Source organism: Phytophthora parasitica (assembly GCF_000247585.1).
Source record: "Phytophthora parasitica INRA-310 unplaced genomic scaffold supercont2.27, whole genome shotgun sequence".
In the NCBI taxonomy this organism is placed as follows: Eukaryota; Oomycota; class Peronosporomycetes; order Peronosporales; family Peronosporaceae; genus Phytophthora; species Phytophthora nicotianae.
Window position 1 is genome coordinate 72,659 of NW_008649013.1, and position 22,237 is coordinate 94,895.

A 22,237-nucleotide genomic window follows, 5' to 3' on the forward strand; every position below is an offset into this window, starting at 1 on the left:
ACATACATGGATCCATAATGACACTGGAGGCTTTGGAATCGGCGTTCGAAGCCGTTCTTGCGCGTTCAGCGCTCTCAGTCATGAATGAAGTCGCCCCGGCTACAGCGGTTGCGCAAGTCTCTGCTACTGGTACCAGCTTGGTGACCCCACAATGTGAACTCTACATGTGGGCTGGCAGTTTCCATCGCGTCCGAGAGATTTTACGCTCCCTTCTGGAACGCTTCGTATAGCGTGACAGCACTGGTGCGCAGGACAGCCACCTCTGCGGGTTTTGTTAAAGCACGACATGTCCAGTAGAACAATGAAAGTTCGCCTAGCTGAGCTTCAAAAGTTGATGAAGCATGTTGAGTCGTTACTATCTAACGACGAAATTCACCGTGCCTACAGCTCTTTGGACTCGGCTGGAATTCTCTTTACCCAGGTTGTTAACCGTCTTCCTTTCTCTTCATCGTTGAGCAAAGGTAGGGGAAAAAGGTTGGATCAGCTATCGTGGAAGACGCTAGTTAGAGAACTGAAAAGCCAATATACCCGATAAATAGTATTGACAATGCTACTACTTAATCAAAGAGGCCCAAATTGTTATTATTTTGTTTTTTTTTCTTTCAAAAACAAAACAAAATACGCGTCGTGCAATTTGCACGAAGATATCTGCTATAATTTTCATTATAGCGAATTTCCTTGGTCTTTGTATAGTTGGAATATTTGCATTCAGGGAATTCACCGTGCACACTGCACGACGATTGACATACAAATCGGTATATTTGAACGGCGAATTCTTGAGAAGTAGTGTTACAACAAAACCAAGAATAACAGCGATACTATTGAGAGCTTCGTTCTGATCTTGTTGCTCACATTTCTCTATAGCGCGGTACTATGGCCCGACGGGAACTTTCACTTACATTCTTATAGTCTTACAGCAGAATTGGCTAGGTTTTAGTAATGGAAAATTTGGCGTCGCTCTATAATAATAATAATCAATTTCCTCTTATACCCGGTCCGGAGTTGTCTGGAAGCGTTACCAACATCTGATAACACTATTTATGCCTGGCTTTTACATGTACTACAGTGTTCAAGGCACATCCGGACACGATGAACCTGTGAATCACACAGGCTATGATCGGCCTGTGGTCGTGGACTTGTGGGTTGAGGTGGACGCAATCAAAACCTCAGAGTATTTGAGTTTATACTACTATCTAGATCTCACATTGGATGATGCCCAGGACGTCCACACGAAGATAATAGTCTTGTTAACATCTACTATAGCAGCAAAGAATCCATGTGGATAAATCACTAACATGGGTTGTGAACCACAACCCGACTTGTGGTAACGTGTTCTGCCCGTGATTCGGTTGACATGTGACAGCAAGCAACGGCTGTTGCAGTGTCCCAAAGCGTGAATTTGTCAGACAAATCACTCTTTTTGATGAACTTCCTACCGAGTTCTGGCACAGCTACATTGTGCTAACAGCAGCGCTCTCAAAGAGAAGTAGAAAGTAAGACTCGTTGGCATACGTAACCCTTAAAAATACACCTTTGGGTGACGGTGCCCTTCCGATCTACATTAAAACTGATTAGTCCGTTTGAGTCGATACTAATCTCCATTTTGCCGTGCGAGAGATCGGCAAACCGTACATGTACATGATCGTGTGGATTGAACGCCTCATAGTCAGGAGGCTGTGTTTATGAGCTCACACTAAAATTCAACAATGTTCACAGGATTGCATTGGCGGTGTTTGGTAGCGAATCTCACACTTTCGGTTTTGCGGACGATAGGAGAAACAATACGGTGTCGATGACTTGGAACCCTTCCTCTCTGCTGCTCGCTCTCGCGATTGCCGGTTCTAGTATCGTGCTTCAAAAGCAGGGAGTTTTCGCTTCTCCTGAGGCGTGCGCTGCTTCCGGTGCTTATTGTGGCAACGATCAGAGCGGACCCAACTGCTGCCCGTCTGGAAAATATTGCCAGCCTTGGAACTCGAACTACTACCAATGTCGTCCCAAGCCCGCTCAATGCGGCACCCCCGAGGTCGGTATCGACTATAATGGTGCTGACCTCGCCGATCTCACTGGTATAAAGCTGCCCGACGAGTGCTGCAACAAATGCGCCGGTACTTCTGGTTGTAAGGCATTCACGTTCATCAACAACGGATGGGATGGCCAGCCTCACTGCTACCTCAAGAGCGGCACGGGTACGCGGAAGAAAGTGGTGGGAGCTGTGTCCGCCACCGTTTCATCGTCGCGAAGCACCAACATAACCGGGGGCCATATCCAGGCGCAAATTCGCAGTGGTGCAGTCCACTCCAAGGCTGTCAACTTGGGAGGATGGCTTCTCACGGAACACTGGATAACCTGGGAGTCTGCTCTATGGAATGGAGTCTCCAGGGATGAAGACCACAAGGGAGAATACCACACGATGCAGATTCTGGGCAAGGAAAAAGGTACCGCTGCGTTTGAGCAACACCGTAAGACTTGGATCACTGAAGCTGATATCAAGGAGATCGCCGACACGGGGGTGCTTAACACCGTCCGTGTTCCGGTTGGTCACTGGATCATCCGTGATGCTACCACTGCACCTGGCACTGAAGGAGACATGTTTGCTCGTGGAGGCTTGAAATATCTGGACGCTCTAATCAATGACTGGGCCCTCAAACACAACATCGCGGTAATTATCAGTCTGCATGCTCACCAGGGAAGCCAGAACGGCATCGAGCACAGTGCACCCGTCACTCTGGGCAACGTGGGCTGGAGCACCTCGCAAACCAACATAGACAACTCTATTAAGTTTGCCACGTTCCTTGCTGCAAGGTACAAGAACAGCCCCGCGTTCCTGGGAATGGCGCTAATGAACGAGCCAGTGCCACCTGTTGACGCGAACGCACTACGCAACTACTATATTGAAACGTACAAGCAGATTCGCGCTACTGGCAACGACTGCATTCTTCTGGTGACTCCGTTCCTTAATGATCAGGACCCGGATCACCTCAGGGGAATGATCGGTGCACCGGAGTTCACGAATGTGTGGAACGAGATCCACGCGTACTTTATCTGGGGTTATGATGGCAAGACGGAGGAGCAGGTGCTAGCAGCAATCGACCAGTATGATCAGAGTCACTTGAAGTCCGCTCCAACCAACAACCGCCTTTTCCTTGGTGAATGGTGCATGGGTGGGCCTCCCGATTCGAGAGGTATCTTCCAAAATATTGACAACTTCCGCGAGTTGGGACGAAAGCAACTTGCCTACTACAACGCCGATACTACGGGTGGTTGGGCATTCTGGACGTGGCGACACTCGGACGAGACGACCAAGCGCACTGGTTGGTCGATGCGCTATCTCATCAGGAGCGGCTATCTGAATCTGAAGAATTAGCCTGTTTAGGACTTCCAGATTTTCTGATGAGTTTGAAACTCAGGCGACAAACCAAACACAGATAATACATTGACACCGTTAGATTCGCAAAAAAAAAAAAAAAAGATGAAGTTTAGTACAGTGTACTTGACTCGCGCGAGTTTGTGCTTTGTCTTGCATTAATCTGGTGAGATCTCAATTTTCAGGCGTAGATTACCTTTAAAATTAAACAGGTACTACCGGCTTACTGGTCTACAGTACTCTTTTTAAGATTTACTTACTCAATTTAAAATTTTTTTTGATAAATACCACTTTTGGAATAAAACAATTTGATCAGTTTTGGCACTAATCAAATTTGATCAATTCTAAGAGCCTTCAAACCTTTGACAAAGAAGATGACTCTGATCGCGCCGCGTTATCTGGCGACTTGCGAGCTGCTCGACAAGTGGTAACCACTGGTTGCAACATCGATGAGCGGGGTACAAACGGTTTCACCGCCGTCATGGAGGCTGCTCGATTGGGGCACATTGATATTCTAACGTTTCTACTGACGAGTGGAGCATCTGCAAACGTGATAAATTTTGAGGGTCGCAAAGCTCCATCTTGCAGTGCTTCGTCAGCAGATCCAAGCCGTAAAGTTCTGCTTGCTTTTGATGCAAACGTCGAATTGGGCGATGTCAATGGACAAGCACCGCTTATGGTGTCCGTCAAGCTTGGTTCTGTCGAGGTGGCCAAACTTTTGATCGAAAGCTCTCCGAATTCCAGTCACGCAATGAACAAGGAAGGAGACAATGTGCTGGGCATCGTAGCCTATAACGGACAATTGGAAATCGTTCGATTGCTACTTAACTGTGATCTTAAAGTAAATTTGAGTAACGGGGGAGCTACAACACCGCTCATGTTAGCGGCAGCACAAGGCCATGCGGAGATCATCAACGCTCTACTAGACAACGGGGCTTGGAACGGCCATACTGCGTTGACGTTTGCAGCTGAAAGCGGACAGGTGGAGGCAGCTGGGGTGTTACTAGAGGGAGGAGCTCAAATAAATACGCGTGGTGTTGACTTGGCGCCTTTGACGCCCGCGGTACAGAGGGATCATGTGGAAATGATAAAGCTTTTGCTAGTGCATAGTGCAAATGTGAACTTAAGGGACAGTGATGGAGACTCTGCACTGCATGAAGCAGTGTACAGTCGGTCAGTAGAGTGCGCTCGTGCACTAATTCAAAGTGATTAGAGTTTGGGTATTGACCTGGATGCACAGAACGAGAGTGGCTGGACGCCTTCGATGGCCGCAGCTCAACGAGACTTGGTGGAAATCTTTGATTTATCGCTTCAGACGAAGGCGTTGGTAAAGAAAAGGATGACAGATGGACGTTTAGCGCTACAGATTGCTGCAGATGAAGGGAGAGTGGACATGATTCGCTTGCTTCTTCAACATGGTGCACGGATCGACGTTGTCAACAAGGCAAAGTGGACTCCGTTGATGATGGCTGCGAGCCGCGGACACCGACAAACCGCGAAGTTTCTTGTAAATCAAGGGGCTAGCTTGGTGTAGAAGAACGATGACGGTTAAAACGCTGCGGACGTTGCAAAGATGAACAACAGAACCGACGTTTTGGTTCTTCTTAAAATCGAGGACCCCGAGGTGACATGCAAATCGTCTAGCACGAAAGACAACGAACTCTCTAAGTAAACTGACTCAAGCAGACAACACAGTAACCGAGACAATGGATTTGACAAGGCATTCAGACGGCTCTTCGACCAACGAGCATGCCAAGCTTGCTCTTATTCTCGTGCTATCGACCTCAGGGAAGAAGAATGATTTGGATAACATCACGAGGCGTCTAGAGGATTTAGTATTCTAAGTTGCGATTCGGTATCCTGGTTGGCGATTTAGTCACTGCTCATTACTTGACTAAAACATTGACTGACACTTAAGTTTAGCTTTTGTTTATCGGTATCTTATTTTGGGTAGAAGGCCTAATATAACTTTATAAAAAATCTAGCAAACTACGTGTCGTGCCGCTGATTTATAACCGATGTGCACAAGATATCCAGATAAACGATACTAAGTAGCTGTTAGTTGAATATTGTGGCGCACTCCTAAGGAAGCGAATGTTGCTCGATAAGGAGACGCCTGTACGATGAAGAGATCCATTTAAGATACAAGCCACTGACAGAGCTAGAATTCAATTGAGAAATTAAATACCAGTAGTTTTGGATTCTAATCCGTATTACTGGAATATCATTCGACATGTTATGAAGCAGCCAACTTAGAGACAAACGTTCCAGCACGCGAGAAAATATCGCAACGTGTACTTCGAAGTGGTAAGAATTACAAACCGTGTCGAAATACACCAGCCACATCCCAAAATGCCAAGTTCGCTGAGCGTACAAGAATATTTTCAGCAGCTTTGGCACTAGTAACTTGAAAATAAAAAGAGCTCATAGTACACCAGGTTAGTGTGCCAAACGCTATGGTTCTCAGCACTACATGCTCGATTTATCCTTCTGGGTTTCCATCCACTCGATGCTCTCAAGTCTCTCTTCATCCTTCGAGTAAAAGAGTTGTTCGCAGGTTAACCGGTATATGAAGTTCTTGATGGAATAGTAATATGACGCCTCGAGTGCTTCTTTCAGTATGTCCAGAGGCCACTCTCCATTTCGTAGCTAGTTAGGAAAAACAGCGCATACGTGATCTTCTTCATGGCAGCAGGCACGAGTGCTTGGTGCTTCCACACTCGCGGCACGCGCCCTTCCTCGGTTAGTAGTATCACCAAATACTTCATCACGTCTGGATTCTCAACAATAAGAGCCTTCTTAACAGCTGGAAGAACTGTCTCGGGAGAAATGCGCTGTTCATCATAGAGCGATTCATCAACTCGAAATGATTGCTACGTGCTGCACTTGCGAAACTTTCACCCATGGATTCAGAAGAAAAGCGGTGATCGTCACGGAGATGACCCACAACGTCCGTGTTACCGTTGGATACCGCAGCGACGAACGCTTTGCAGATCATCTCATAGGGGATGCATTGTTCCTTGTTCAGTAGTTTTACGATTTTGCTCTTATCGCGAATATTGGAGTAGGTATTATCTCCGCTTGCAGCAGCTTTTTCGAATGCTTTAATGGCTGTGTCGTCAGAAATATGTTCTTCCTGTCGGATTGGTTTTGTATTATCTTCATTTCCCAGTGTCCTTAGGCACGTGCGTCGGTTGTTGTATAGGAACGCCACTCGTTCTAAGTGAACACCTCCGATAAACCCCGCAGCAGCCTCGAAGGCGTCATTAAGAAACTTTCCAGTGATGAGACCCGTATTGAGCAAGAGCTCAACGGTGTTTGTCTTGCCATTAGTTGAAGCGCATACGAAGGCGTTGTTTATCAGGTGAGCGGATTTCCATCCTCTTCCATACAAAAACTTGACAGCGTTCACTCCTGCCAGTTCGTAAAACAGTTTGTTTTTGGCATTTTTCTTTTTGTAGGCATCAAAAATCCTCTTCCTGAGTGGCGATTGCTTTGTATCCACCGCCGCTGCAAAAGCGTGTACCAGATCAAAGGAAAGATTGCCAGAAGGAACAGAAATTCGACCACGGCAGTGTGTTGTTCAGAAATTGCATGGCCCAAAGCTGCTGATCCGTTGATAGGGTACTTTTTATCTCGAGCACTGCACTATGTACCGCACCACAGATAAATGCCCATTTTCCGCTGAGGTACACAACAGAGTTCGAGCTGCTGCATGCAAATAGTTCCGTTTTACATTGTCCCGCCAGGAAGATATGTCTAGCTCGCGTTGACTAGTAGTAAGGCTGGTGGCCCGTGCTCGCCGCGGCTATCGCAGCCTTAGTAATGACTTTGTAGGGGGCTTCTTTCCAGTTGTGAGGTTGCTGCAACTACGGCTCAATGGCCCTTGTCAGCTGCGGCAATGAGTGGCCTCGACACGTCACACTTGAGTCTTGCCAAGAGCTGATCCTGTCACGACACGTCGGCAGTGAGAGCGGCGTCCATGATGGCTGGGTTGGACCCCATTAAGCATCTGTCTATCAGCTGCATCACATGCGGCAGAGCGGCATCTCTAACGGGAAAAATGGCGCCCTTGAGCCTCTCGTTCTTGCGAGTAACTCTCTTAGGGGAGATACGAGACGCGTCAGAGGCGCCTTCATGTGGTCGCTTAGACGTTCGGCTCATTGCTTCTGCAGGTTGAAGATGTGGCTAATGACGATTTACGCTAGAGGCAACTCGAATGAGTGCACCATCGACTGGCAATAGCCTGGAAGAACAGATTAGTTTATTAACGTTCATAGTGTGTAGATATGTCTACACAAACCGCAACACAACGGCAGGACTGCCGTTAGGACGTTTAGGACAGTTTAGGACTGAAAACTCGACACCCAAAACGTAACTTCGATACGAGCTATCTTCAAATTGGATATTGTTAGGCACGAGATATCAACTACTCCTGATGCATATATTTGACAATTTCCAAGTATTAAAGTGACTGAGTGTGAGGCAGAATGTATTTATCGATATATATGTAGCCAATCGACTCCAAAGTAAAGGTTTTTCGCTATTAGCTTGTTGTTAAGCTATGTTATTCTTGTTCTTGTAGAACTGTGCGTATCTCTCTGCAACTGCCGTCATCCAATTGTGATCCTCCCAATTCTTCTCAGGCACCTTGAAAACCTTGGTTAGAACTTTTGCCTGGTCATAATTGTTCTCGTTCCAGCTTCGAAACACCATGTTCGCGTATTTGTCGGGTTCGCCTGAATTGTGGGCGAGTTTTGAAACCAACACCTCAGCTCGTTCATCACCGAAGGCTTTCCGCAACACCGTTAACAAGTCCGTTTTGTGTTTGATGTTCATTGAGTTAAGAAGCTCAATGTATCCATCCAGCGAGCGGAGGTTTGGGTCAAAATCGATTGTTTCGAAGTATTGAGGCTTCGCAGGCACCGGTTGGCTCATCGGTTTGTCACTGATCTGCAACAACTTTATGACGTCGTCGATGGATTTCCGGTCGCTTCGCCAACTCTCCAATTGTTGAGTCTGCAGCTTTGTTGCAATGTCCTTTAGTCGCGTATTCTCTTTCGCGTTTACGAGCCACGCGGCTACAGTACCCTCTCCGTATTTTTTCGTGAGTTCCTGGAGCAATGACACCTGTCTACTGGGGTGCTCATTGATGCTCCTGCTTTTGAATTTCCATTTTGGCTCCTCAACAACTTTCATGACATCTTGGTAAATCTTGCGGTGTACAGTAGCAACAGACTTTCGCTTGGCGAATTTTGATGCACCTGTCTTGATCGAAGCTACAACCTTATCCAAACTGAAAAGCGCCCTCTCATCGCTAGTCACTTCCGATGTGGGTGGAGTCCTCGCTGTGTCTACTCTCACCGTCGCAGATATGCAAACAAGCAGACTGATTAAAGCTAGTAGCCCGTCGTAATACCGCATTGTAAACAAAGTATTCGTGGCGATCCCTTCGAAGTAATGTCTAGCGTCGTTCGGAAGTTGGAAAATGAGTACATGTAGCAATTATAAACAGTGGATGATGCCAGAGAGAACACATCTTTAAGTGTCATCCGGATGATTGCGGGCGGGTACTAAACTACATGTTCACATAACTACATGCGTATGTGAAGTCGAGGAGCCCAAACCCGTATCAAGCTGATATTAAGTTATTAATAATACTACTAACATGTAATATCAGGATAGGCCTTATAAATACAATTGTCAGTGGTCGGCAAGCAAATGACTCAAAATTGTAAAATAAGCATGGATAATTTTGTAGTTTAAATAGTTAAAGCTATTATTTGGGCTCTACGAGGCGAGTTTATACAAGGATCACAAGCTCAAATGAACTCACATGGAAGATACTAGCTTGGGAACTGTGGCGCTGACAGCTAATGGGTACATGATGCGACTTTTGTTGGCCCCAACGCAAATGCTATTTTAAATGAAAGTGAGGGAGAATCTGCACTGCTTGGAGCAGTATACAGTTGGTCCGAGAGTGTGTGTCACATCCGTAACCACGAGTCCGGGGGTCTGGGGCAACTTGATCACCCCAACAGTCATAGACGACGGACACTGCGGCTAGAATATATCGCTTACGGGCGGGCGTCATCCACGCAATGCATATACAGTACATTCCAGAATTCCCATTTTACAGCCACTTCATGGGAACTGTTTGCTTGAAGCGCGTAGGTACCGGTACACCATTGTGAAAATGTTGTCGATTCAACTTACGCGCTTCACAGGAGTAGGGGGAACACACGAGAAGAGGGAGAAGTCGTCTTGAGTAGCAAGTAGCAAAAGAGTAAGTGAGATTTAGAGTTAAGACGTAGACTTGGGTCTTTTACAGGAATTAATCCACGTAATTACTTCTTTATGCGTTTTGAGAGTTTATATTTATACCATGAGGTACGAGGATGTGATCCTTGACATTCCGAAATATGCCAAAGGGTAGGTAATTTAAACAGATCAAAAGTTGTTATCTGAGGGAATTTTGAGGATAGTGTTTGGGATGGGAGTCTCACGACAGACCAGAAAATGGGAAAAACGAAGGAGGGCCCTCCAGCTGGGAGGGTCCTCACATAAACAAACAAAAATTCAGAATAAAAATATACTTTACGTCGGCAACGGCAAAAAATAGATTTGCCGTTTCCGACGACAACAGCTAATAGAGCGCTTAAGCTGCAGAACCAAAACGATTTTGAGCATGAAACAAAAAGACGTTTTAAAAATCCGTTACGGATATTCTTATTGCGCTTAAGCAAACGTTGATACGACGATATGATAACCAATCATCTTGCGTCAACGACAAGTTTGCAACACGATGACAGACTCTGGAGACAGCGACGTCTTCCCTGTGAATTACTTGAGCGAGGACGACACTGTGTCGCTTCAACTGGGCCAAGATAGCCTGTAAAGATGTTTGAAGCTGCTGCAGAGAGACAAATGACGGTATCCGACGACGACGAGGCCGGAAGCGTCGAGGAAGTAGACGAGGTAGAGCCCCGCTCGCGATTCAACGCCACTGCTGACAAAGCTCTGTTGGTCGAGGTGCTATCGATCCCTCCGTTTACAGTTGAGCGTAAGATGGTGACAGCCATGTGGAAAGGGGTTTCAAAGCGGCTTAACCAGAGTTTGTCAACCAATTTCAGCTTTCGATCTTGACGCGATCGTACAGAGCTTCTCCTCCGCCAATATGCTGTACTCAAGGGGCGTAACGAGGCAGCCAGTGGCACAAGTGAGGTGCACACAGACAACGATGATGTTCTAGAGAAACTACAGCAACTTAAAACTGAAGCCGCAATTCATAAACAACCATGAAGACTCAAGGGATTGAGACTGCGTGTCAACGGTTGATGCAGGCAGCTGAAAAACGGTACGTATAATTGTTAACAATGATTCATTTTATTGACTAGTGATGATGTTATGTATTTACTAACAGAGTCTCCGCAAGACTAATTGGTGGGGGCCAAAAGAAACCTTAGAAACGCCATCGGCTTTCGACGTTGCTGCAAAATGAGCAGGAAGAAGCTATAGAACGTCGGAAACTTGAAGAGCAAAAGGTTAATCTGCATCGTGAAGTGCTCCAGCTGCGTCGCGAGGAATTGGATCACCAGCGTCACCAACATGAGCTTATCCGTGAGCATATGCAGCATCAAGCTGCACAAACGGAATCTCTGCTAAAGCTGGTAGCTGCTGCAATTAGCCAGACGAATACCTAAGCCGTATGTGTATTGAAACTGTTAAAGTGAAAAATACTTGTGCAGTGAAGGAGGTTCCACTCCAAAAAATCTATTGTTGTTGTTTCCCCTCGGAGAATAGTGATACAATTAGTAAGAACCACTGCTGCCTTGTAAAACGTAGCTGCAGGAACCCCACCCAAGTACATTTTGCGCTTGAAATCCACACCCACCCAATAGTTAGTCACTTGACTATACGACCACTCTACCGAGGTCCGTACCACCGCCATTGAGGAGTTGATTTTGGCTTGAGCTGGTGTCAATGCAGATTTTTTAAAAGGTGAAACGAACACATCTGTCCGTCCGTGGGCCTGGTCACCGTAAATAAAATACCCCTGAAATCTTTCGTCAGCCCTGATGCGCTCCTCTAATTGAGACTTTCGTATCAACGCTATGTCGTGCCGTCTTCCCTCCACTGGTCCATGTAGATGCCAAATTATACCGTCAGGAGTTACGACGGTCTGGAATTTGAGCCCGTGTTTCCTCTTGTGTCCTCTATAGACGCTTCTTTGAGCTCGAGCTTCTGATGGTCTATAAAATGCCTCGTACTGTTCCATCGACGAATCCCCAGATACTATCCAGCTCAGCACCTTGGTCATATACAGCTTGACAAAACTCCTGCAATCTAGGTCCAACCAGATTTAGGCTACCATTTAGGATCGACATGCACTTTGTATTGATCAAGCCTATGACATAGTAGAAAATACTGCTGAGGGCACTTGGCCACCGTCCGTAGATGTTAGACAACTCAAACAATCTACTTGGATAGGAGAGACGATGGAGCGTGATGCACAGACCCTCGAGTCCAGTACAACATGCACGGGAGCTTGATCCGGTGCGGATAACTTCTGGTAGCCCAAACGAGGCTTGTAGACGACGGAGTTGCCGTTGAGTAAAGCGATAGAAGAGTAAGCAAGCATCGTCTGTGACGATGTCGATGTCAAACCGGACACGAGGGATAGGGAACTATGGCCCTGAATCGCAGAGTCATGCAATGCCAAAGTGTCGAAGTCGGGATGCTGTCACCAAGTCCCCATGGAGCCGCTTAAACCGTGAAACATCAAGCATTTCCCTCGCCACGCGGCGTTCCTCGAAGATATCGTCGTCGCTGTCCGATTCCATAAGAACAGGCTGTAGAGAGGATAACACAAGCCCACCACTGATTCCGCTTCGTTGTAAAAAGCGGAGACGAAACTAATCGTCGACTCCAAACGAAACGAAACGTAAAAGACCAAAAATTATCAGATTTGCGTTTCGTTCTGAACTGCTTAAGCGCTCTATTATTATAATTATTCGTCGCATTTGTTTTTGCAGTTACTGACAGGAATCAAGAAAAAGCAACAAAGCTATTCATAAACAAACAACAGTATAACCATTCATGCTGAAACTACCTGACGATCGGAAGCCACAGACTTCTTTTTCTACGACGTGAGGGGTCTCTATTTCTTAACCTTAAAGCTCAAGGAACCTTTATCACGCTTTCAATTTCAATGACGAAACAATTTGTTCACATTGTCACTCCCCCCGCAACAACATATCCAACTCATGATGCTGGTGGGGCTGCGTTGCATGAGTGGACGAGATCACATGGGTTCAACGTATGACGGAGGCGGGCTCGCAAAATGAAAAGGGAGATGTCTGTATTCACAACTACGAATGCGATCGCACCGGCAAGCCCAAGTGCACCAGAAACTTTCAAAAGAAGAACGCGTGCGCACCTAAAGAGGTTCTAAACGCTGCGGCTGCCCCATGAGGATTTCAAGGACAAGAGTCAATCTACTGGAGAATGGTCTATTGTCCACACAGGAAACGGAAGTGCTATTCACAACCACAAGCCGTCTACTGATGCTCGAGTTCATGCTGCTCATCGATCAAGGGCGGCGCAAGCTACAAGCGAAGCTACCCAGCAAACTTTGCAAAATGTAATTGAGGCCCAATCTGCAGGTGGCGTTCCCGTTGCCAATATATACGCAACCGTGCTGAATCTAGTCAATTATCCTTCCTAAAGATATCGCGAATGCGAAGAACACTGCTCGCCGACGGATTCTCGCGACATCTACGCCCATTGAAGCTCTTTTCGAGCAGTTAAACGACGAAGGATTCTTCTACCGATACACTGCTCATGCTGAAACACAGTGTCTCGAATACGTGTTGTGGGCTCACCCTGCCACAGTTAATCTCTACAAATTTCATTCCGACGTTATAGTGATGGACTGCACCTAAAAAACAAACAAGTTTGATCTCTAGTCTGGATTATCCTGGAAATAATACCGGTGTTGTCTAACACGATCAGACTTGCTATCATTATGCCCACAGTATTGGCATACAAACATTGTGTTAGAGACGACGTCTGGAATCCATTTTTCACCGCTAAAAACAAGTAGCAGTGAAGCCTATAATTCGATAAAGTGTAGCCAACTCCACTGTGAAATAGGTCTCCACGAAATACAACTGCGTACCCGCGAGGTATGTTGAGGTAAATTTCTTTCTGAGGCTTTGCATACTCAAAAACACCCCTCAAATACACGATTTGTGGTACCTTCTTCCAGAGCAATAATCACGCTAGCAGGAACAGCTTCCCGGAATTTAGACGCGACACGAGCTCTCACCTCTGCTGTGTAACCCTGATGAGGCTCTTGGTCTGCACCACCAGGATGGGAGTGCATATAAGAAAACACACAGGTTTGTAATCACTGCTGGATCCTCTTGAATAGCTTGCTCAGTGATCGACAACGTAGAACCCATCCGAACAACGCGATATTGACTCCGAAAGGGGTCGTCACTTTCACCTCCAACTTCACGAAATCCAGGTGTGTAGGAGCACGATTTCGCCTCAGCTAGTAAGGCATCTATAATTCCAGTTTTCAGTTGTAGAGAAACGATCGCGTAGCCAGACGAAGGGAACGATGGACGCATGTTACAATCAGGCTTGTAAAGAACGAGAATTTTGCATGTGGTTGTACTAGTATTAATAATAGCTGTTTTCGTCGGCAACGGCAATTCTATTTTTTGCCGTTGCCGACGTAAAATATATATTTTTATTCTGAATTTTTGTTTGTGTATGTGAGAGCCCTCCCAGCTGGATGGCCCTCCTTAGTTTTCCTCACCAGAAATCGGCTCATTTCTCAATTGGTAAGCTCTTGGTTCAAACGAGAGCTGACACCGTCGAGCCGGGTTTTTGGCTCAGTGCGCGGGACTCCTACTTGGTTGAGCGCCCTTTGGGTGAACGGACTTAATAGTTGCATGCAAATACGCGACTTCCTCACGATGAAAACTACGGCCGCGATTTTGGCCATGCTTGGCCGAACGCGTGAGCGCAGGTGGGGACACGTGTTCGGCAGCTATAGTATCAATGCACTCCAGCTAGCCCTTCGCTTCGCTGGCCACGATTTGATCAACCTCATTAAGCTCAGCCGAGAGATGGAAGGCCTCAAGAAGTTCCTGATCGAGAAAGTCTCGCCGTCTGAGCGCCATCGACCCATGATCATTGGCTTGCCACCCGGACAGTCCAACGGCTTTTACCATGCCGTTAGCCGCGTGTACATTAACGGCACCTACCGGATCATTAACTCCGATCATTACGGCCCCGTTAAGTCTACCGAAGCCGCGCTGAAGAAGTTCCTGCGGCGTATTGACATGGTGTACTGCATCGAAGAGCGCCAGCCTTTCAACGGATAGTCCATGTCTCTGGATTGATTTCAGAGTGAGTTTCAAATCCAAGGACAATAAACTGATAGCCCTCACTATACTTTATCTTATTGCGTTTTTGTATAGTGTGGTTGATTGACACGTAAAATCTCCCTCATTTTCTCAAATGCTGGCTTTGTTAGCAGCTTGGTGAATATGTCTGCGCACATTTCGGTTGTGTTGCAGTAGTTTATAACAATTTCGTTTCTTGTTTTCTTCTCTTCAAAGAAGAAGTATTTGATATCAATGTGCTTACTTCTGCCGTGAAGCTCTGGGTTGTTGCAACTTTTGATGCAACTTTGGTTGTCTTCCAGTATCAGTGTGGGTTTTGAGCTGTTATAGCCTAGGTCCCTTAGGAATAGTTTTATGTAGATAAGATCGTGCATGCGATAACAGAGTGCAATCTACTCTGCTTCTGTCGTAGACAGCACTACGGTGTGATCACACCGTGAGATCTAACTAATGGGACTATTGCAAAACATGGTAATATAACCACCAATGCAGCGGTGTGTGCTTTGGCATGCTGCGTAGTCCGAGTCCATGTATGCCATCAGTACTCGTCAGACTGTAGAAGCTCTTGATTTTTAACACCAAGAGAAATGCCAAACTCTTTTGTGTCATTTAGGTAGCGTAGACCCTGTTTGACGGTGTTCCAGTGAGGTGTTCCTGGATTGCCCAGATATTGACTTACTTCACGAAGAAAGTAGGCAAGGTCAGTTCTGGTTCCTGTCATGAGGTACATGAAGCTACCAACCGCTTCCCTCTAGGGTTTGGTTGCATTTAGAGCTTTGTCAACTTCATTATTAGGGCAATCGTTGGCACTCAGTGCCTGTGCAATTGATATACTCTTTGGGTAACTCTCTAACATCGAAAAACGGTCAAGCACTTTGATGGCACAGCTCGTCTGGTGAATAAAGATAGAGCGATCAACACGGTTTCTTTCTATCGTCCAACCAAGGAGGTAGGAAACTCCCCCTAAATTGGTCATGTAGTCTGAGTTTAGGGACAATTTCACTCGTGCAACGACTTGCTTGGACGGTGAGATGATTAACAGGTCATCGACGTAAACCGAGATGTAGCACGGCGCATTGAATATAACGTTAAAGAACCCGCAACGGTACTTAACTAGGCGACGGAAACCAAGACGTTCGAGGTATTTTGCGAAGGTGTAGTACGAGACTCTGGGTTCTTGCTTGAGGCCGTAGAGGCTCTTATCAAGACTGCAAACAAGTTCAGGATGAGACTTGGCCTGAAAACCTTCGGGCTGTTCCATGAAGATCTCAACATCAAGTTAACCGTAGATGAAAGCTGTTTTAACGTCCATCTGTTCAATCTCATAGTCGAGGATTGCTGCAAGCGTGAGCAGCAGTCGGAGACTTCCATCCGTACGACAGGTGACAATATATATGTGTAGTCAATGCCATACTTCTGCTGGAAACCCTTGATGACCAGGCGAACTTTCAAGCGCACAATGTTACCAGCAGCATCGCGCTTACGTTCGAAAACCCATCGGCACTGTAGAACCTTACGGTTGTTAGGGTGAGGCATAAGAGTGCATGTCTTGTTGTGCAAGAGCGACTGATATTCTGATAGAGCGGCAGCGTGCCCGTCAGACGCATGCGGTGACCGCATTGCTTCCTTAGAGGTCTCAGGTTCTGGATCATATCGAGCAGCTAAGAGAGTGATGAGGGAAAATGCTGAGTCTGTTCTTCCTCCAAGTCAATGGGCTCGTTGAGCAATAGCGCTTTTGAATACACAGTATCAGCGTCTGGATGTTTGACTTTCTTTGGAGAGGGGAAACAAACATCAGCATCAGTGGCCACCAAAGAGACGTGATTTCGTTTGAGGACTGCACTCAGTGAGGGAAGGAGTTCTTTTTGGACAGGTAAGGATGTACTGAGTGGGTCCGGGGTGGCACGTTCAAGGAACATCAGATTAGGAACGTGTCCTCTTTGAATGTAACATCTCGGCTGAGATGATTCTGTTCTCTGTCGTGCCTAGTAGTCGGTAGCCTTTTTTTTGTTTTGCGGTAGACCAATAAACATGCACAGTTTCACACGCGACTGTAGTTTGTTGCGGCGCGATTCAGGTGTTAGAGCAAGTGCCGCACAACCAAAAAAAAACTTAATGTACGCAAGGGATGGTTTCCTCTCGTGCAAGAGCTCGTACGGTGTTACTCCTGCGGGGAGCACGCTTTGTGTAGTCACGTTGATAAGGTGGGCGACGTATTGACAGCACTCTACCCAAAACTAGCGGGGTAAGTCGCCGTCGATAAGCAGAGCATGCACACGCTCGAGAATGGTGCGCATCCGGCGTTCCCCAACACCGTTTTGATGAGGCGTGTATGCGTTAGTGAATTGAGCGTGGGTGCCATAGAGATCAAATATGATCTTGCCGAGTTTCTCGTATTCCTTTCCATTGTCGCTCTGAAGCCGTTGGACTTCAGGGTCATACTGATTGAACTGGGTTTCGAGTGTACCAACTTCAGTTGTTGAAGTGGTTCTTGGCTGCCTTTCGAAACTTTTCATAGCAATCGTACAAATCAGACAAGCGCGCTACAACATATAGATGCATGAAGCGCGAGTAGTCATCGACGAACGTAATGAAGTAGTGCGCGCCACTTAGGGTGGGGTAATGCAACGGATCATTGCTGTCAGAATGAACTTTGTCAAGAGGAGCTTTTGAGCGGTCAACATTGCTATTGAAAGGAGCACGAAGGGCTTTAGCAAAGATGCACGAAGGGCAGAAGTGTTTAGGGATCGTAGATGCTTTGGAGAACGCGAGTTCAGGGGCCGTTTGGGTCTTAGACATGGTCTGCATCTCACGAAAGTTAGGATGACCGAGACGTTTGTGCCACAATAAGACAGTGGTGTCCATACCTGGTTGGGCCACTAGGGCGTTGGCGGGCTTATCGTCCGGAAGCGCCGAGGCCACAAGCGCGCTGGAAGGCGTCTTTGGTGGCATTTTGGCCTTGAGTTGAAACAGGTCCATGTCAGCTGCCAGCTCAACATGTACCTTGTAATTCTTGCTCACGACGAAAGTGCACCTGGTGCGGCTGAATACCAGGCAGATGCCCATCTTCAGAACTTGAGCAATGGATAGAAGGTTAAACTTCATGTCAGGGCCGACGAGCACATCACGGAATTCGAGGTGACGAATGTTTCCTTCGGTGCCCGCCACTTCGTTACCGATGCCGCGAACGGGAAGCTGCTGCTTGCCGCCAACCATGATGACGCCGGCATACGGTCGGATCTCCTTGAACCAGGATTCCTGGTAGGCATCGTGGCGGGTGCATGACGAGTCGACAGTCCACGTAGGGTCATGTGAATCAGGACTAGTGGCAGAGAGACCGATGTCAGGCATGAAGACCGTTGTGTAGGCAATCAGAGCAATGTCACGATCGCGCGCATTATACTTGCGCTTAAGATCATGAAAGTTGACAGGTTGCCGAAGCGATCGTTAATATCCGTCCCCTTGAAATTGTTGTCGTTGCGGGGTGGGCGGTGGCGATCGTCAGAACGTTGGGTGCGCTGATGTTTTGGGAATTGCCATCACGCGGCTTGCGATCGATGATGGCGTTGGCCGGCAGTACGGCGCCCTTTTTGGCGGTTCCAGTGCGTAGATGCTTCTGCAACACACCACAATCACGAATAGCGTGGTTGGGGCGTTGGCAGTAAGTAAGTACAGCTAGGTGCACGACGTGGAGGATCATTACGACCATGGGGAGCGTTTGAAATAGCCTGGAGGGCCGTCTCGCCCGCCGTAATAGTAGACTCAGGACTACCCTTCTCGATGACGTACTGGCGCTTGGCATAGTCGTCCAGTACCTTGCGCTCAATGTTAGACTTGGGATCCATATAGGGAATGAAGTTTTTGATTCCCTTCCAGATCGCGAGGTCAGGCTTCCAGGTACTTGGCATCGCGTGGTAGAGATATAAAGACTTCTGCTCGTCATTTATCACAATACCAGTAGCTTCAGCGCCCGCCTTCAGGGCGCGCTCAAAGGTCAGGAAGAACGCCATCAGGCCCGTACCTTCCTCGTACTGATGTTGATATAGTACGGATCACCATGAGCAGTTGATCCCTCGTATTGATCACGACGACGTCTTTTGTGTGCACTCGGTTTACGAGCTGCACGCTTGTTGCCCGCTCGGAGCTTGGCTCGAGCCTTCTTGGCCTGTGCGCGGACCAATGCTCGGCGTCTTTCCTTGTCGCGTTTAGTCTCGGTGAAGGATTTGATCACCGGAGGGCTAGACGAGGTCTTGCCAGACGTCTTCGTCTCGGACGAGTTGCCGAACGACGAGTCGGCGTGCGCCTCAGAGCCGGAGTCAGAATCCTTGGGTTGAGCAGCAGTGTCGGCCGCGGCATCACTGCCGTAGTTTGGATGCAGCGTGCCCGTGTCGGAGAGGAGTGTGTCCGACGAGGTGGGCGACGATGGCTGGGTACTCTTGGGGTCGGGCAGGGTGGGGCTTTCACTGTCGGAGTTGTCGCTCGACGCGTCAGAGTTATCGTCGTAGTCGTCTTGGTCGATGAAGCCTAGCAGGCCTTGACCGTCGAGCGCGGCAAGGATGCTTGCATCCCACACGGGGAAGTTGGAGCCGTTCAGGCGCGGAAAATCTTCACCGGTTCTCCACAACGTTGGGCTCATAAGCTGTCGATTCATCTTACGCGCTTCACAGAAGTAGGGGGAACACAGGAGAAGAGGGAGAAGTCGTCTTGAGTAGCAAGTAGCAAAAGGGTAAGTGAGATTTAGAGTTAAGATGTAGACTTGGGTCTTTTTACAGGAATTAATCCACATAGGTGATTACTACTGTATGCATTTTGAGAGTTTTTTATTTATACCATGAGGTATGAGGTTGTGATACTTGACAAATGTTAGTTTTTTCATTTACGTGGCTCATACCAAATTGTGGAGGTGTTGATAAAATGGATTAAAACACAAAGTAGAATTTGGTGGGTTTAACATTGTCTTGGGTCGTATTCAGACACGACCTGGGTTTTGGGCGGGAGTGCATTTCGCGGTAATTCTATCATCACCAAGCCGTTGGGTCACACACCATGACGACGCTAAACACGCAGAACGCTAAACCAAACAAGGAAACTAGGTCAGCGAACCATTCATATCTACTTTCATAATTGTGTTAACCTGGTCACAGGGGGCTGTCTACGTCAATGGATTATGCACTTCTAACACTTCGTTGGGTCGTGTGCTGTCTGGACTAATTTTTTGGCCTCAATAAACTATCCGAGGTCATGTCCGAATACAAAAAACCTGCCAGTTGGGTGCTGAGTACAAGAAGGCAACAGGTTTCCATGGTCAGCCCCGTTGTTTGCGAGAAAGCAGTGAAACTGCAAGCATGTACACCGGATCAGTAAATAATAGGCACGGTCATAGGCCTCGTCATGCCAATCTAGGCAATTAACGCGTGTTTTATTGACAAACCAAATTCCTGGTATTACCACCTGAAGAACCCATAATATAATCTGAACGTTCGTGCGCGTAACCTTGCGGTCCTCCACCCTCCAAATCAATGGCAAACCCCCGACACCCACTATTCAACGTCTGCTCAACATGAAAACTCGCATTCCCTAGTTGAGCTGCTCTTCCAGCCTTCCATCCACGCGACCATTGCCTGAAATCTCACTTGATCTTTCGAACTAAAGAGCTGATCACACGTCAGTCGGTAAACGAAGTTCTTGACCACATAATAAGATGCAGCCGCAAGGGCCTCTTTCAGCACATCCAGCGGCCATTATCCTTCTTCGTATCTCGTCAGTAAAACCAGCGTCTTCGTGTTCTTTTCTTAACAGCAGCCACGAATGCTTGGTGTTTTAATTGTCGCGGAATATGCTCTCCATCAACTAGCAGCATCACCAGATACACCAGAATCTCTGAGGATTTATGAACACGCGCTGTGGTGAAAGCTAGAAGAACCGTCTCGGGAGAAATACATAGCTTTTCGTAAAGGTATTTGTTCATCTCGAAATGATTGTCTCCTGCAGCATTTGTGAAACTTTCATTCATGACATCTAAAGAAACGCGGCGATCGTCACGTAGGTGACCCACAACGTCCGTTTTACCGTTGGCTGCCGCTGCCACGAACGCTATACAGATCGTCTGTGCTGGAAAGCACTTTTCCTTGCTGAGAAGCTTAATGATTTCGCTCCGGTCTTCGCTCTGGGGTCGGCATTGCCTTCATATCCAATAGCCCTTTCGAGGGCCTTAACGACCGCCTTGTCGGATATACGTTCGTGTTTGCACAAGTGTTGGGCTGCTTGAGTGGTATCTGTACTTTTCGATGTTTTGCTCGTAGATTCAGAGTATCCACGTCGTTTCCTGTACAGGAACTTCACAGTGTCTGAATGCACCCCAACGACAGGTCCAGCAGCAGTCTTAAAGGCTTTATCAACAGATTTTGTTGTGATACATCCAGTTTCAAGTAAAAAGGCAACGACGTCTGTCTTGCCACGAGTCGCTGCGTGCAGGAACGCTCTGTTAACTACACCAGAGTTCTTGTATCATTTGTTGTACAGAAACTTCACGGCGTTAGCATAGCCTTCCTTTGCTAAATTGCCGAACAATTCCTTGCCACCGACGTCCTTCAAGTAGGAATTATAAATCCTTTCCCTGATTGCATACTGCTTCGTATCCACCGCCGCTGCAAACGCTTGCACCAGATCCAATGGAAATCCCTAAGATCCAACAGATAGTCCACCACTTTCAGGTGCTTTTGAGTAATCGCCCGAGCCAAAGGGGGCGATTCAGCGCTCGCATACTCTTTCTCTCTTGTGTACTGTACCATGAACTGTACCACTTGCAAATGCTGCTGTATTCAAGAGACTTCGAGCTGCTGCGTGTACTTCATTCCACTTGAAAGGATCGGGGCACTGTCAACGCCCAGCTCTGTGCGTCTCAGTAGCAGCGTCACAAGGCGATGTCCTGCAGCGATAGCTGGCTTTGCAATGACTTTGTAGACGCTTCTTTCCGTTTGCGGGATAGCTCAGAAGTTGCCGCGAGCAGTCTGACGACGACGTCTTTGTGGCCTCTAGCGGGTGCAGCAACAAGAGGCTTCGACACGCCACTCTTGTATCTCGCCAAGAGTTGCTCTAGCCACGACACGTCGGCCGGTAGAGCTGCATCGAACATGGCTGCTTTTCACCCAATTAAAAATCTGTCGATGAGCTTCATCACGTGCGACAGAGCTGCGATTTGAACAGGAAAAGTGGCACCTCTGACGAGGCACTCGCTTTGCGGGGATAAGGGACTCGTCGTGGGAGCCTTCGCGTACTCGCTTAGGCGTCCGAAGCATTGCTCTTCCAGGTTGAAGACGGAACGATATGAGCAATCGGATAGTAGTCGGTAGGGATTACATAAAACCTCTTATATCAGATAGTTATAAGGACTTGTAAGAAAGCGCTTTTAAAAGAATGCATTTTAGAAGAAACACTTTATTTATATATTAGC

The 22,237-nt window shown here is 47.3% G+C and overlaps 10 protein-coding genes across 10 annotated transcripts; 7 read left to right on the top strand and 3 right to left on the bottom strand.

Moving 5' to 3' along the window:
* The first annotated feature begins 1,677 nt into the window (after positions 1–1,677).
* On the top strand, positions 1,678–3,523 carry PPTG_11518 (hypothetical protein). The gene has a single exon (XM_008907602.1). The coding sequence runs from the start codon at positions 1,793–1,795 to the stop codon at positions 3,362–3,364; it is 1,572 nt and encodes a 523-aa protein (XP_008905850.1). The 5' UTR covers positions 1,678–1,792; the 3' UTR covers positions 3,365–3,523.
* Positions 3,524–3,845: 322 nt separating this feature from the next.
* On the top strand, positions 3,846–4,898 carry PPTG_11519 (hypothetical protein; the record flags this gene model as incomplete). Its single annotated transcript, XM_008907603.1, has 2 exons — positions 3,846–4,541; positions 4,578–4,898. 2 exons carry the CDS (start codon positions 3,846–3,848, stop codon positions 4,896–4,898), a joined length of 1,017 nt encoding a protein of 338 aa, XP_008905851.1.
* A 1,081-nt stretch (positions 4,899–5,979) lies between these two features.
* On the bottom strand, positions 5,980–7,042 carry PPTG_11520 (hypothetical protein; the record flags this gene model as incomplete). The annotated part of the gene is made up of 3 exons (XM_008907604.1): positions 5,980–6,170; positions 6,266–6,874; positions 7,021–7,042. 3 exons carry the CDS (start codon positions 7,040–7,042, stop codon positions 5,980–5,982), a joined length of 822 nt encoding a protein of 273 aa, XP_008905852.1.
* An 879-nt stretch (positions 7,043–7,921) lies between these two features.
* Positions 7,922–8,563, bottom strand: PPTG_11521 (hypothetical protein; the record flags this gene model as incomplete). Its single annotated transcript, XM_008907605.1, has 1 exon — positions 7,922–8,563. The coding sequence occupies one exon, from the start codon at positions 8,561–8,563 to the stop codon at positions 7,922–7,924; it is 642 nt and encodes a 213-aa protein (XP_008905853.1).
* Positions 8,564–10,264: 1,701 nt separating this feature from the next.
* PPTG_22941 (hypothetical protein) lies at positions 10,265–10,510 on the top strand (the record flags this gene model as incomplete). The annotated part of the gene is made up of 1 exon (XM_008907606.1): positions 10,265–10,510. One exon carries the CDS (start codon positions 10,265–10,267, stop codon positions 10,508–10,510), a length of 246 nt encoding a protein of 81 aa, XP_008905854.1.
* A 152-nt stretch (positions 10,511–10,662) lies between these two features.
* PPTG_22942 (hypothetical protein) lies at positions 10,663–11,067 on the top strand (the record flags this gene model as incomplete). The annotated part of the gene is made up of 2 exons (XM_008907607.1): positions 10,663–10,725; positions 10,831–11,067. 2 exons carry the CDS (start codon positions 10,663–10,665, stop codon positions 11,065–11,067), a joined length of 300 nt encoding a protein of 99 aa, XP_008905855.1.
* A 1,618-nt stretch (positions 11,068–12,685) lies between these two features.
* Positions 12,686–12,838, top strand: PPTG_22943 (hypothetical protein; the record flags this gene model as incomplete). The annotated part of the gene is made up of 1 exon (XM_008907608.1): positions 12,686–12,838. One exon carries the CDS (start codon positions 12,686–12,688, stop codon positions 12,836–12,838), a length of 153 nt encoding a protein of 50 aa, XP_008905856.1.
* A 1,490-nt stretch (positions 12,839–14,328) lies between these two features.
* PPTG_11522 (hypothetical protein) lies at positions 14,329–14,763 on the top strand (the record flags this gene model as incomplete). Its single annotated transcript, XM_008907609.1, has 1 exon — positions 14,329–14,763. The coding sequence occupies one exon, from the start codon at positions 14,329–14,331 to the stop codon at positions 14,761–14,763; it is 435 nt and encodes a 144-aa protein (XP_008905857.1).
* Positions 14,764–15,292: 529 nt separating this feature from the next.
* Positions 15,293–16,415, top strand: PPTG_22944 (hypothetical protein; the record flags this gene model as incomplete). Its single annotated transcript, XM_008907610.1, has 4 exons — positions 15,293–15,314; positions 15,672–15,733; positions 15,902–16,166; positions 16,366–16,415. The coding sequence occupies 4 exons, from the start codon at positions 15,293–15,295 to the stop codon at positions 16,413–16,415; spliced, it is 399 nt and encodes a 132-aa protein (XP_008905858.1).
* Positions 16,416–21,697: 5,282 nt separating this feature from the next.
* Positions 21,698–21,919, bottom strand: PPTG_22945 (hypothetical protein; the record flags this gene model as incomplete). Its single annotated transcript, XM_008907611.1, has 1 exon — positions 21,698–21,919. One exon carries the CDS (start codon positions 21,917–21,919, stop codon positions 21,698–21,700), a length of 222 nt encoding a protein of 73 aa, XP_008905859.1.
* Positions 21,920–22,237: the final 318 nt, after the last annotated feature.

Excerpts from the sequence above, each read along its gene's own strand:
- PPTG_11518 (XM_008907602.1), top strand. The coding sequence starts at position 1,793 with ATGACTTGGAACCCTTCCTCTCTGCTGCTCGCTCTCGCGATTGCCGGT.